The sequence below is a fragment of the Phyllostomus discolor genome, chromosome 14, assembly GCF_004126475.2.
Source record: "Phyllostomus discolor isolate MPI-MPIP mPhyDis1 chromosome 14, mPhyDis1.pri.v3, whole genome shotgun sequence".
In the NCBI taxonomy this organism is placed as follows: Eukaryota; Metazoa; Chordata; class Mammalia; order Chiroptera; family Phyllostomidae; genus Phyllostomus; species Phyllostomus discolor.
The window spans coordinates 17,793,888-17,807,120 of record NC_040916.2 but is presented as its reverse complement, the minus strand read 5'-3'; the positions used below and the strand labels follow the sequence as shown (position 1 = coordinate 17,807,120).

The window sequence follows — 13,233 nt, the reverse complement described above, 5'->3', positions numbered from 1 at the left end:
TCTGAAGCAACTTGTCTAGGAAACAGCAAGATCAAATTACAAGAGAGAGATGAAGAAAGTTGTTGATAGTTCCTTGCCCAGATAACTACCCTGTAAATCTGAAATGAATAAACATTCTTTGATTTGCTAATGCCCTAGAAATACACAAAGGACAGCTGACCCTCTATGCCACCAGAAACCAAGGGGTAACTGGTGCCTCCCCTAAAAACTTAACTCCTAACAGTCCGCTGTTGACCGGGGGTCTTACCAACAACATCAACAGCCAGTGAACATGTCACTTGGGTGTTATGTGTATTTCGTGCTGGATTCTTACAATAAAATAAGCTAGAGAAAAGAAAATGTCATTAAGAAAAGCATGAGGAGGAGAAATGCATTTATAGTATTCACTGAAAAATAATCTGCGTGTGAGTGGACCTGCGTGGTTCAAACCCGTGGCGTTCAAGGGTCAGCTGCACCATCGGTGGAAAACAGCACACAACGTCTTGAGCACTTTTACTGTAACTAATGAGTAATGCTTCTTAAACACACTCAGTTAGTGTGGAACCTGAGTGCTCAGCTAAACAGCAGCTGCGTGCGATGTGGCCGGGTTGCAGGAAAAGCACTGAGAGTGAAGAGAAAATCTGCTAGGGGGACGGTCCCACTTCAGCCCGGACTAACACGCGGGTCACGTCCACAGACACTTAACAAATGCATAGCTTTGGGAACGGTGCGGCTACAGCTCAGAAGATAGGCAGTTCAGTTAGAACATCACACAGCAAGCAGCACGGCCACGTCTCACTTCCGCCGCGAGGGGCTTGTCCCCAGACAAGGCGGCTGGAGCGAGGGAAACTCCTGCCCGGGTTGAGGGCTCCCCTGAGCAAGCTCATTGCTTGTTACCTGAATAGTGACACTTCAGAAAAATTACTTTTAAGCAGCGATGTTTGCATCTCCACCTGTTTCTTATTTCGTTTTTTTTTTTCACATGACAGCTCGTCTCCTTTCCTTATATAGTAAAAAATGTCAAGAAATTCCCCAGATGGGGTTCTTCAGGTTTAAAGGGGAAATTTATGAGCCAGTTTCACATGGGCATACCTGTCTGTCCATTCACAAAGACTGTGCTCTACTTGTCCATGCTTTTAGCAAAAAACGGATGCTCTCCTGGAATCCAGAAGTAACGTGAATCACACCCAAGGACGGGGGCATTATGGTTATTCCACATTAGACCCGAAGAGGCTCAGCAGTTCAGGCCCAGCTCGTGCAGACTGCCGCCAGGCCGTCCGGGACGGGACGTCACAGCCTACTACAGGGCCCCAGGGAAACTCCTCCCCGCTACGTGAGGGTGGGTTTACTGCATCCTGACCTGCCCAGACCCTATGTTCCAATCCTAGAGTGAGGTCACTAAGTCACTCTAAAATGCCCAAGGTTTTGAGGTTTTCAGTAAATCTGGTTCTTCCTGTGACTTCTATACCCCAACGTGACAAAATTCTGCCCTTTCTTTTGCCTTCTTAACACCCCTCTTCTTCCCTATTCTGTCTGCCAAGAAGTTGGACATCTTAGTTCCCTGTGAGGACCCGCTGTACAAAATGCCACCAGATCACGTGACCCCCCACCACACCGGGATTTCAAGGAACTTCCCCCCGTTGTCAGTATAGAACTGTCGGTCATGTTTTGCTTCTCCAAGTTCCTTACAAGGGCAGCCGTGTTTAATGTTGGGAAATGCGATGTGTCTCCTCCCCCACCCTCCAGCGCAGTGACACATTCCACAGCACGCTCAGCTGAGCCGGGCCGCATCACACACGGTGCACACGTACATCGCCAAAGCTGTACGCGCCAGAATGCATGCAAGTAGAATGAACCGTGGAGACTTCAAAATCACCCGTTCCTCAGAACTGCTTTTATTAGCCGACGTACACCGGAGATGGGAGGTGAAGCAGCACTGCTTGCCCAGGTTTCTTCTGTCACCGATGCCCTGTGCTGTTAGGCGGTGCTTCCAGTCCTTTAGTCTAAGCCTGGCCAGCCGTGTGCTGCTGCAACACCAGAGACACGGCTTTGCATCCTGTCACCTCTTCCGGCAGGCAGCCGTCCTGGTCCCGCAGGGTGGGGTCGGCGCCGGCCTGGAGCAGCAGCTCCACGATCTCCAGGAACTCGCAGGCAGCCGCTGACGGGGAAATGGACAGACATGGAGACAAGGTTACTGGGAGACAAAGACAGACGAGACTTCAGGAGGAAAGGCAAGTGCCAAGCAGTAAGGAACCCAGAACCGGGGGAACCCTCGCTGTGGCTGGGGGGGGCGATCGGGCCTCGTCACCAGAACCGTGCCAGCACAGTGCACCTGTGAGTGTCAGCGACTCGGGACTGGTTTGCTGGCTGCCCAGAAGCAAGCAAGCGAAGAAACACATGTTTTAACAGTGAGGCTTCTGGATCCTCTTCTTAAGGATGGGGCGAAGGGAAAGAACAAAAAGAGTGTTTAAATATCTGTTATACTGTGACTGGGATGACAGGTTTGCGACTATCCCAAAAGGCTAAAACTCTTGTCAACATCAAAGAAAAAATTAAGTTTTGTCTTTGAAGAGGAGGTAAGTGGGTAACTAACTGAACTTTAGAATCTGTGCGTGAAAAAACAAACGCTGGCCTAGCCATGAGACCATCCCCTCACCCAGTCATCTCCCCGCTCCAAACACTAAACACTAAATGGTACTGATCTCACAAGGCACACGGAGGGGACAGGACCTATAATACCAAGACCGACTATGGAGACAGTGCAGCACTGCCCCAGGATGGACAAACAGATTGAAGGGCTGGAACACAGCACCTTCCACTCCCGTGCATCACAGGTCTGTGGGGAAACGCAGCCTTGTTAACCAGCTGGTGCTGAGACACGTGGGCTAAAGGCAAAGTCAGCATTTCCCACGCGATGAAACAGAAATGGCAATAAGCATGAAACGTGAGCAACCACATTAGTAACCAGGGAAATGAAAAGGAAAACCAGAAGACGCCCCTTCACAGCCAGTAGGTCAGTGAAATTAAAGCTTAGACAATGCCAAGCCTTGAGGGGGATGGGGCAGGGGACACTCCCCTCGAGCTGTGGGGGGGGGTATGGTGGCGTGGGCACTCTGGACAGTTTGGTGTTACGCACTGACCCTAGAAAATGCACACCTCTGACCCAGCCCCTCAGCGCGCAGCTGCCTGCTCCGCAGGGTCGTCTGCAGGGGCTAGGCTCCATGGAGGCACCAGTGAGAACAAACACCACAGGCAGCGGCACTGCTCCCAGCAGATGGCAGGTGTGCAGCACCCCAGCGCCCGTCCAGAATAACATGCAAACCCCAGACACTGCCTACTTACACAGTGAATCCCACACAACACCAAAAACTGGTGAACATGGGTTTCCATTCAGAACATGATGGTGAAGGAAAAGACCCCAATAGAATATCACAGTGTGATTGCATTTCAACAAAATTTTAAAGGACAAAACTAAACACCACTGTTCAGAGACACAAATGTGCAGTGAAACAATCAGGGAAATCGTTAATATAAAATTTGGGAGACTGCTAGTCCGTGGGGCTGGGAGTGTGGGGAAGGTTGTGTGGTTGGACACACACCGTTACGGGTGAGGTTCTGTCTGTAGCTAGGTGGTGGGTACCTTTTTTAAAGCTACATTTTAAACTCTTCATACACATTTATCACTCTTTTGTGGTATGATACATTACACAACAGCAACAACAAAAGGTTAGATAAAAGGGAAGAAGGATAAGGAGCTTGAATCAATGAGTATTTTATTGAATATACACTATATCAGTCCTATCAAGGATACAGGTAAGGCTTCTGCTCGGGGGAATTTATTATAAAACAGCTGGGAGAGTAATGTGTAACTCGGCACCTCTACCACAAAAGAATGAGTAAGTGTCGTGGCAGACACACACACACGCACACACACACACCATGCAAAGGCTGGGGGAGGGAGGGGGAAGGAACCGGGACAAACAGCGTCAGGAGGAGTATGGAGGCTGGGCTTTGAAGGACCAAAGGAAACCCCAGGTGAAGGGAGGAGGAAAGGCGCGGCGGAGGGAGGGAGCACCGCCACCAGGGCCGGGGGCACAGGGAACCCGAGAACTGGCTGCAGGCCCCCAGGAACGACGGAGGGTCCGGAGCAGGGAGGCTGGGTGGTAACCCCGTCGTGCAGGCACCCTGAAAGCCTCCCTGATGGGCCTGGCGCTGCCGGCTGCGGAGCGGCGGAGTCTGGCTTCCGTGTTAGCAGGGTCACTCTGCGAAGAGTGGCCTGTGGAGCCCAGCAGTCTGTGGCAGGAGGCCGATCAGGAGCTCGTGGTGGTTCTTTAGGGGCTTGTGAAGAGCCAGTGTCAGCAGGAACAGAGAGAGGGGGCCGGAATTCAAGGAGTGGGACATAGCAACACGCTTAAAAAATGTTTGTGAACACTAAGTTTAATAATTAACGAAGCTGATACAATGTTCCATTGCTAGACACTTAAACATTTAATTATTTATATTTTAAAATTTTCCTTTTGTTTTCTGGGACAAAAATATTTTATTTCAAATATGCTTACAGGTTTTTGAAAAGCTCATAGGCCTAAGGCCTGTGTTCATAACCTTTACTGAATAAAATGGTTTGAGTATTTCCACACTCGACATGAAGCCCAGACGCCATAAAGAAAATTACTGGTAAATCTGAACACACAGAAACCTAAAATGGATAAATTTGAACACACAGAAGTGTAAAACAGCCATACCACACACACAAAAACACTCTACACGAAGGCAAACCACATTCCGGGAAACATTCACATGCGTAAGACAGACAAGCGCTAATATCCTTGGTATTTAAAAAACATTTCACAAATCGACCCAAAGAACACCGGGGAAAGAGCTACGAGAACCAAGGACGACACCGACATCTCCAGTCGGGGGACCGCACAGGTGCTGGTGACGTCACTCCCAGAATGAGGAACCAGAAGAAGGAAGAACGGGGGTTTCTGGAGGGAACAGAAACAGAAAAGCACGCAGGGGGAACAGTCTTGGGTTGGGACGAGATAAACACAGATAAGCCAGGCCGTACACACCGCTGTCTCTGTTTTTGTCCTATGTGACTTTCTGAAGACATCTGTCCTGGTCTCAGGATTCTTAGCACTTTTCCTGGATACTGTTGAATATATTTATATCACATGACCTAAGGTGGTCTCTCCCCTGCCACTCCAGAGAGAGATGTTTGAAAATAACATATGGATTACTTAGAATTCCTAACGGTGCCATTACTGACAGACACATTTATGTGGCTGGGGAATAGAAAACTTCAGAGGCAAAAATTGTTAATGCCAGTTACTACAATTTACATTCATCTACTTTGGAGTGTGCCAATTAACATAGAGTGTGAGATTCCCTGTCCCCTGCTCCTGTTTTCCTGGTTTATTGAGTTGATGTTCACTCTTAAAAAAATGCTGAATTCTGACAGCTGTATCTATTCATGTGACTACTATTGCAATAGAAATATAGGGCATCACCCCCCAAAGTTCCCTCCTATCTCTCTGCAGTCGATCCTCCACCCCCAGCCACAGCCCCCTGCAAACTACTGATCTGACCTGACTTCTGTCCTTATGGTTTTGCCTTCTCTGGAGATGGAAATCCTATGGCAGAGTCTTTTGTGTCTTGCTTCTCACCTAACATAATGCTTCTGAGATTCACCCACGTTGCTGCAAGTTCCTTCCTTTCTATTGCTGAGCGGTGTTCTATTACACGGATGCATGCAGGCGTTGGGGTGGCTTCCAGCTTTTGACTGACTTATGAATAAAGGTCTGATGAACACTTGGACACATCTTTGTGTGGATCATTTTTGTTTTCACGTCTTTTGGGTAAATATCTAGGAGAGGGACTGTTGAATCACGTAGCAAGTGAATAATTAACTTAAAAAAAAGACTACTTATCTACTTTTTAGAGAGAGGGGAAGGGAGGGAGAAAGAGAGGGAGAGCACCATCAGCGTGACAGAGAAACAGAGAGGATTGGGTGCCTCTGATAGGTGCCCTGACGGAGGACCGAACCTGTGACCCAGGCATGTGCTCTGATCAGGAATCGAACACACGACCTTCACTTTGAGGAATAATGCCCAAGCAACTAAGCCACACTGGGCAGGGCTAGTTAACTTTTAGAAGAAACTACCACACTTCCAAAATTCGTAGTCCCACCAGCACATACATGAATTTCTTCTTGCTTTGACTACGGGTCACTGAAATCACAGAAGGCGGAACGGGGGGCGGGGGGACGATGCCGCGTATCAGAAACTTTTGCGGGACATCGCTACAGATCTCGTGGACACGGCAGGATAGTAGAGGAAACTACAAAGAACTCTGTGCCCGCAGTGTGATAGCCTAGACGAGATGGACCAGCTCCTTCAAAGACAACTGGCTGAAACGTGTATGAAAATACAACCTGCACAGGCCTGTATCTGTCTGAAGTTGTATGATACCGTAATGATGGCCATTTTACGTGTGTCCACAGAATGCACAGGAGTGAACCAGGATGTAAACTTTGGGTGGTTATACTGTATTACAATGTGATTATGTCAACGCAGGTTTATCAACTGTAACAAATGTACTGCTCTGGTGGGGAATGTTGATAATAAGGGAGTAGGAAATAGAAAAACACAGATTGGTCTTTGCTCCCAGTTCCTGGCACCGGGCTCCGACAATGCCTACCGTCCTCAGTGGTAAGAGCACTCGGGCATCTTTTGTCCTAATGCTTGGTCCTTCCAGGTTATCTACCGTGTTTCATTGATCGAACACCCATTCTTCCATCACAGTGTCTGGATCTCTGTAACTTTATAGTAAGCCCTGACCAAAGGGTGGGCCCTCCAGCGTTCTTCTTTTTCAAAGTTGGTGTGGCTACTCTGGGTACTTCGTTTTCTATATCACTTTTAGATTAGCTCATACATTTTTACAGAAAGTCCTCCCGGAAATTTTTTTAGGACCACATTGGGTATGTAGCTCACTCTGGGGAGAATGAATAGTTTAAGAATGTCGAGTCTTTTGATCCACAAACAACAGTATCTCTCTCCATTTACTTAGATTTCCCCTAATTTCTCTCAGCTATGTTTGGGAATTTTCAGCATACAAATTGTGTGCTTATTTTGATTTACCCCTAGGAATTTCGTGTTTTTTTTCAGTCTGCTGTCAATGATATTTTTAAGAATTTCAAATTGGTTCACTACAAGCATAAAGAAAAAACAGCTATTTGTATATTGACTTTGTAACTTTCCATTTCTAATTACTCATTAAAAGTGTATAGGAGTATGGTTGATTTTTATGTATTGATGTTTGTATCCTGCAAACCTGCTGATCTCACTTATTAATTCTAATAGTTTTTTTCTGAAACATAGATTCTTTGGGATTTTCCACATAGGTGGTCATATCATCTGTGAAAAGGAAAGTTTTATTTCTTCCCTTTAAATCTACGTCTGTTTCTTTCTTTCCTTTGCCCACTGCACTGGCTAGAACTTCCATACAAAGTTAGACCAAAGTGGACCAGTCAGGACCGCATTCGGCCCTTCACCGTTAAGGGTAATGCTAAGCTACCAACTTCCTCAGGTTGAGGAAGTTCCCTTCTATTCCTGTTTTGCTGTGTGTGTGTGTGTGTGTGTGTGTGTGTGTATGTGTGTGTGTGTGCGCGCGCATGTGTGTTTGAGTCATTAAGGGAGGCTGAATTTTTCCTCTGCTTTTTCTACACATGTGGCGACGACTGCCTATTTTGTTTGGGGTTTTGATCTGTGGATATGAGGAAATACAATGACTTTCAGTTGCTGAGCCAACCTTGCATTCTTGGGATAAACACATTTGATTCTGATTTTGTACCCTTTTTGTACGTTGCTGGGCTCAGTTTGCTAACACTCCGTCAGAGGTTTTTACATCTGCATTCATGGGAGATATTGGCCTGTGGCTTCCTCCTGACCTCGGGTGTCCTCCTGGTTTTGGGGTCAGGGTGATGTCGGCCTCACAGACTGAGCTGGGCGGTGCTGCCTCCTCTTTCATTTTCTGGAAAAGTCTGTGTGCAGGCTTGGTACTATTTCTTCCTCAAACATTTAGTAGAACTCACCAAGGCAGCAATTACGTCCTAAAGATTTTGTTGTGGGAAAGTTTTTAGCCACAATTTAGTTTCTTTAATAAATAGAAGGCTATCCAGGTTATCTATTTCTTTTTGAGAGAAATAGTTTGTTTCTCTTATCTAATTTATCTGCATAAAACTGTTCATAATATCAGTAGAATCTTTGTTTCTCTCTTTTTTAATTGGCCTGGCTAGGGGTCTTTCAGTTTTATTGACCTTTTCAAAGGTTTTCAATGGTTTCACAGATTGTTGCATTGATTTTTTGGTTTTCTATTTCAATAATTTCTGCTTTGGTCTTTATTATTTTATTCCTATGCTTATCCTGGGCTTACTTTGCTCTTATTTTTCTAAAATTTTTTAAAGGTAGAATCTTAGGTCATCGATTTGAGCCGTTACCCTTTCCCAGGAAGAGCATTTAGCTCCCCCCCAAGCCCTGCTTCCAGCTGCACCCACACATCCCGACAGCGCATTCCCATTCTCACTTAGTTCAAAATACTTCCTCACTTCCCTGGAAACTTCTTCTTTGACCTATGAATTATTTAAGAAGTCTAAGTTTCTTACAATTGGGGATTTTTCTAGATATGTGTCTGTTATTAATCTCTAATTTAATTCTGAGGTGGTCACAGAGCAAACTTTGCATGATTTTTTTTACATCTGTTGAAGTTTGTTTTAGCATCTAGAATATGATCTATCTTTACAAAGTATTCCACATGCACCTGAAATACTGTTTATTCTGTTTGTTAGGAGAAACGGTCTCTGGGTACCAACTAAGTCAAGTGGATGGACAGCACTGCCCAAGTCTGCCACACCCCCTCTGAGTTGCTGTGTGCTTGCTCTATCAGTTACCGATCTACTGCTTGACAGTGGGTTGTTCTTTCCCTGCCCCTGTCCCCTAGTTTTTGACTGAATGAAGAACACTGGGTGCAGGAGGGCAGGGGAGGCTGAAGCGATACTACTGCTATCCCCAGAACGTACATCTCTTCTTCTTCTGCGCCATTAGCAGGGGTGTGGAGCCGCCCAGGGAGCAGCTGAACGGCGCCTGCGGTTTGTTGGTGCTGCGGGTTCCCTTCAGGGCATCATCACGCGTTTGAAACTCCTCCGCGTGTGGGCCGCTGCCGCCTTCCGCTTCGTGTGCAGCCCAGGGTGCCGGAGGGCTCCTTCGGTACTCTTGCTCCTCCTTCGGCCTGCATGGTCTCCGCACGTCTCCCACAGAGGGCGTCTCTCTCCCCCGCACCCCCACTCTTGCTCTTCCCCCACCTCTAAGACTGCCATTGCTTATTACTCAGGGGGAAGCTCCTGGTGGCAGGGGGGCAGAGTCCTCTGTCCTCTTGGGCTGCTCTCAGTCCCAGGCGGGCCCCCGGGGTGCCGATTCCTCAGAGTTCTTGTGCCCCCACCCACAAATGTCAGCCCACCTCTGCCTCGTTCGAGGGAGAACACGTCTGGGGCGGGAGGGAGGCTCCCGCCCTGCCCCAGTGGGGAGCGAGCTCTGCTTCGTGCTGCGGCAGGGCTCCGAGCCCAGGGGTGGCCTCCCTGTCCCTCCTCCGCGGCAAACAGATTTTGCTTTTGCTCCTCCTCCAAAAGCAGTGGCTATCGCCTGGGCCCAGGGGCAGGAGGAGGACAGAAACGTTTTCTGCTCCCCCCCCCCCCCACCAGGGGTTCAGGGGTTTTGGTCCTTGTGAAGAGCCCAGGGGAGCGGCGGGGTTCCCCGACCTCGAGCCACGAAGGAGGGCCCTCTCTCTGCTCTCAGTTTCCCTTGGAGCGCGCGCTTGAGGAGGAGGAGCCCTGGAGGGAGGGCTCTCCTCGTTCTCGGCTCCGATCTACTCTGAACTGTCATTCCAGTCACTTTAGGAATTTGTTCACTTTAGCAGTTTTCTTGGTATCTGTTTTACGGTGGCTGCCTCTTCCCCAGTCGCTCCGTCAACCGGGAAAGGGTCTGTGTGTCTTGCAGGGGCTTGTCACTCTTTGGGACCATTTTTGTTGCCAGACCTTCAGTGGGAACAGGCCCCCCGGAGGCTGGTGTTGGATGACGCAGTGGGGCATGGGCTCTCTGCTGGCACTCAGGTGGCGGTGCGGGCGCTTCTCTGGCTCCCCTGGTGGGTGCTGCCAGCTCAGGGCTCCCGGGCGACATGCTGTGAAGTGGGCGTAGAGCCCAAACCAGGCTGGGGTGAGTTACGAACTTGCGACAGCATTGGCGAACCTTTATGCTTCCCATGCTGACAGATTCAGGCACCAAGGGCGAACCCTAACAGCACAAGGTCAGAGGTGGCCCTAAGTGGACAGAGCGGGAGGCAGACATTTTTATGAGAGAAAATCGGACCAGCTGGGAACCCCGTCTATCGCTGCCGTCAGAGGGGTGGGGTTTCTCGGAAGGCCGCTAGCATGGTGAACGTTGAGGCACTTGATGACCGAATGAGCAGAGACCGGGCGCAAAGCAGAGCAAGGCGAGAGCCGCCTGTGCCAGTGCTGGGACGGGCTGGGGGGCGGAGGTCGTGTGTGTCTCGGGGGGCGGCGCAGGCAGGGAGGCAGGCGAAGGCTGTGTGTATTCACCAAGGCCCAGGACTCCACAGGAAGGGTTCAGAATTATAACATCCCATTGAGAATTTGAAATTATCTCCCCAAATAATATAATGAACCCAACACCGCGAATCTCTGTATACCAAATTAGATTCCAATGGAAGATAGTTTCTTACAGAATATAACAAAGTTAAAGACGTACTGCCTAGTATCAAGCAGCTGTGAGAAGAGGCTATTTCTCCTGCACAGAACTAGCTGCGTGACATTTATATTTTGAGGAATAATCATTTAACCTTCTTGCCGCAGCTATCAGTCTCAACTTACTGTGAGAAACACTTGGTTAGGTTTTAAACCGAAACTTTTAAAGCGGTGCCAGAGGAATGAATTTCCCAGTGCGTGGGTCTGCACTACACGGTAATCACTTGCGGGGTCTGTCAGACCCCGCTTTGCTCAAATCTAACCCAGCACTTGAGACGCCCAAGCATGAAGATCAAGGCCAAGTGGACGCGCACTCTGGCGGACGGCACTAAGCTGGCCGTCCCAGACAAAGGGGCATTAGTTCCGCACGTGCTGCACGGCGACGCGACCTCTGCGGCAGAGAGGGGCGCTATCGTCTGTGAGCACTGACCCCGGAGCGGGGGTTACATTTTTAAGTTCCACACCCAGAGGACGACAGCCAACCAGCCGAGAAATGGGTCACTGGGCTGTATAACAACCCCCTCACCTAACAAATGTGAATAAAATTTTAGCTCCACTTTACCTATGAAGTGAGATTTCAGTTTGGAACGTAAGGGTTACGAAACGGTACTTCCGAGTAAGCGGTACGGCATCCGTAAGGAAAGGAGTTTTATTAACAAGCGTGCCTGGGGTTTGTGCGCAGACAGACTGGCAGGAGCGCGGAGGCAGCCCAGAAGCTGGAGCAGAGACACGAGGAGGGAGCGAAGCCGGACACTGAGTTGAAGGACGGGACATCACACAGGTGAACCTCGGCCGGGACGAGGCGGGCACTGCGGGACCACCCGCTGCAGACTCACTGCTGAAAGGCGCCAGCTGTGTGTCTGGTCAGCGGAGCCTGCTGGTCCACACGGCTGCCCAACAAGTAGTTTAATAAAAAAACAGGCTTTGAGCCCCCAATTAGATGGTGAGTGACTTGATTTCATGCTTCTTTATACTCTCCCCTCCATCTCGCACTGTGCTGGGAACTTAGGGCTTGCTCAAAATTCATTAGTTAATTGATTTCTCTGCCTTTGGCATCTTCAGTGAAGCACGATTTGTGAGGCAGAGCAATCTTTCAGGGAGGTGCGAGCTGCCCACCTCCTCCGGACGAACAAAGAACGGCAAAGAGGACGAGAGAGGGATGAGAAGGAAAGGGGGCGAGCCCTTTCCTCAGTTAACGAGGGGATGTCCCGGTGCCCACAATGTGCAGGGAAACACAAAAGCAGCCGCGAGCCCATCCCGGGGAAGCCTGCGCCAGTCTGTAGGGAGGAGAGCAGTTGCTGAATTTATGGTGCCCTGGGAGCCTCTATTTGTCAAGTGCCACAGAGGCGGCCCTGACACTGGCACAGGTGAAGATGAATTTTCATTCAGAGCAGTGAGCCTTCTGACTCCATTAATCCTCAGGGTTTTGATGATGAATTTCTTTCTTTTTTTATTTTATTTATTTTCACTCCAACGCCTCCTCCCACTGCCCTGCAACAGTGTGGAAGGAGCAGAACAGATGGCGCTTTACGTGGAAGGCCGAGGGCTCAGGAGGATAGAAAGCCTGCCCACTCTGAAATCACATGACCGCACGTGCGAGGAGAAGCCTTGATTTCCCCCGGGAGGCGCAGATGCAATGATGTGCGTATTCCCAGCGGAGGGAGGGGAGGGGAAGGCTAACGGGCCATTTACAAGCAAGACCACTCTTCTGCGAACATCCTCTTCCGCAAGGACAGTGTTTAATCACAAAATAACAGGAGGGCCAGCACCTGGAGATTCACAACCACCCAAGGAAAATAAAGGCGAATGAGGGTTTTAGGACACTGCCACGCAAGGCCCACTCAGAAAGAACTAGCAAGGATGGGCAGTGGTAGGCCGGCCCCTGGTTGCCCTGCCATTGGCTCTGACCCAGTTTTAATCGGAAGAAGCAGGGATTTACAACCCGCTTAAGGACGGAGTTTGACAACTGCTCTAATCAGAGGAGCTGCCAACACAAGGACAGCTGTCAAGCCGAACTGTAATTCATGAAAAATAACAGCTAACCCCCAAGATAGCCTCCCCATTATCTGTGCTCGCAGGATTTAACTACATCTACAGTTTTATTAAAGTTCCAAGAGTAGGTTAAGGGTTCTAAAGTAAAATTGAAACAACACATAGCTACTGAGTGCCTATTAAATTAAAAAAAGGGTTAAATAATATTAAGTGACTAAAAAGACAAAATGTGCCCAGCAGATTCCCTGGCATTTGGTAGGGACTTAACAGAGGGTGGTTATTATTATTATCATTACACGCCGAACTCAGTTTTGACAAGGTTAAAAACTGGCAAAAGTCTACTGACCTGGTTAAAAAAAACTAAATTAAAAATAAATTACTGCTATAAGTGATTATTAAATTAAAATATTAATTTCATGAAACATTCCTGGTTGTCAGAATATTCTAGT

The 13,233-nt window shown here is 48.6% G+C and overlaps 1 protein-coding gene across 1 annotated transcript in view; it reads right to left on the bottom strand.

The window, feature by feature from the left end:
* Nucleotides 1-1,854: 1,854 nt before the first annotated feature.
* The window catches only part of ACBD6 (acyl-CoA binding domain containing 6), a 127,749-nt gene continuing 116,370 nt past the window's right edge, over nt 1,855-13,233 (bottom strand). The window contains exon 8 of the mRNA XM_028530739.2: nt 1,855-2,137. Coding sequence (XP_028386540.1) covers nt 1,983-2,137 — 155 coding nt within the window. The 3' untranslated portion in view covers nt 1,855-1,982. The remainder of the gene's footprint in view (nt 2,138-13,233) is intronic.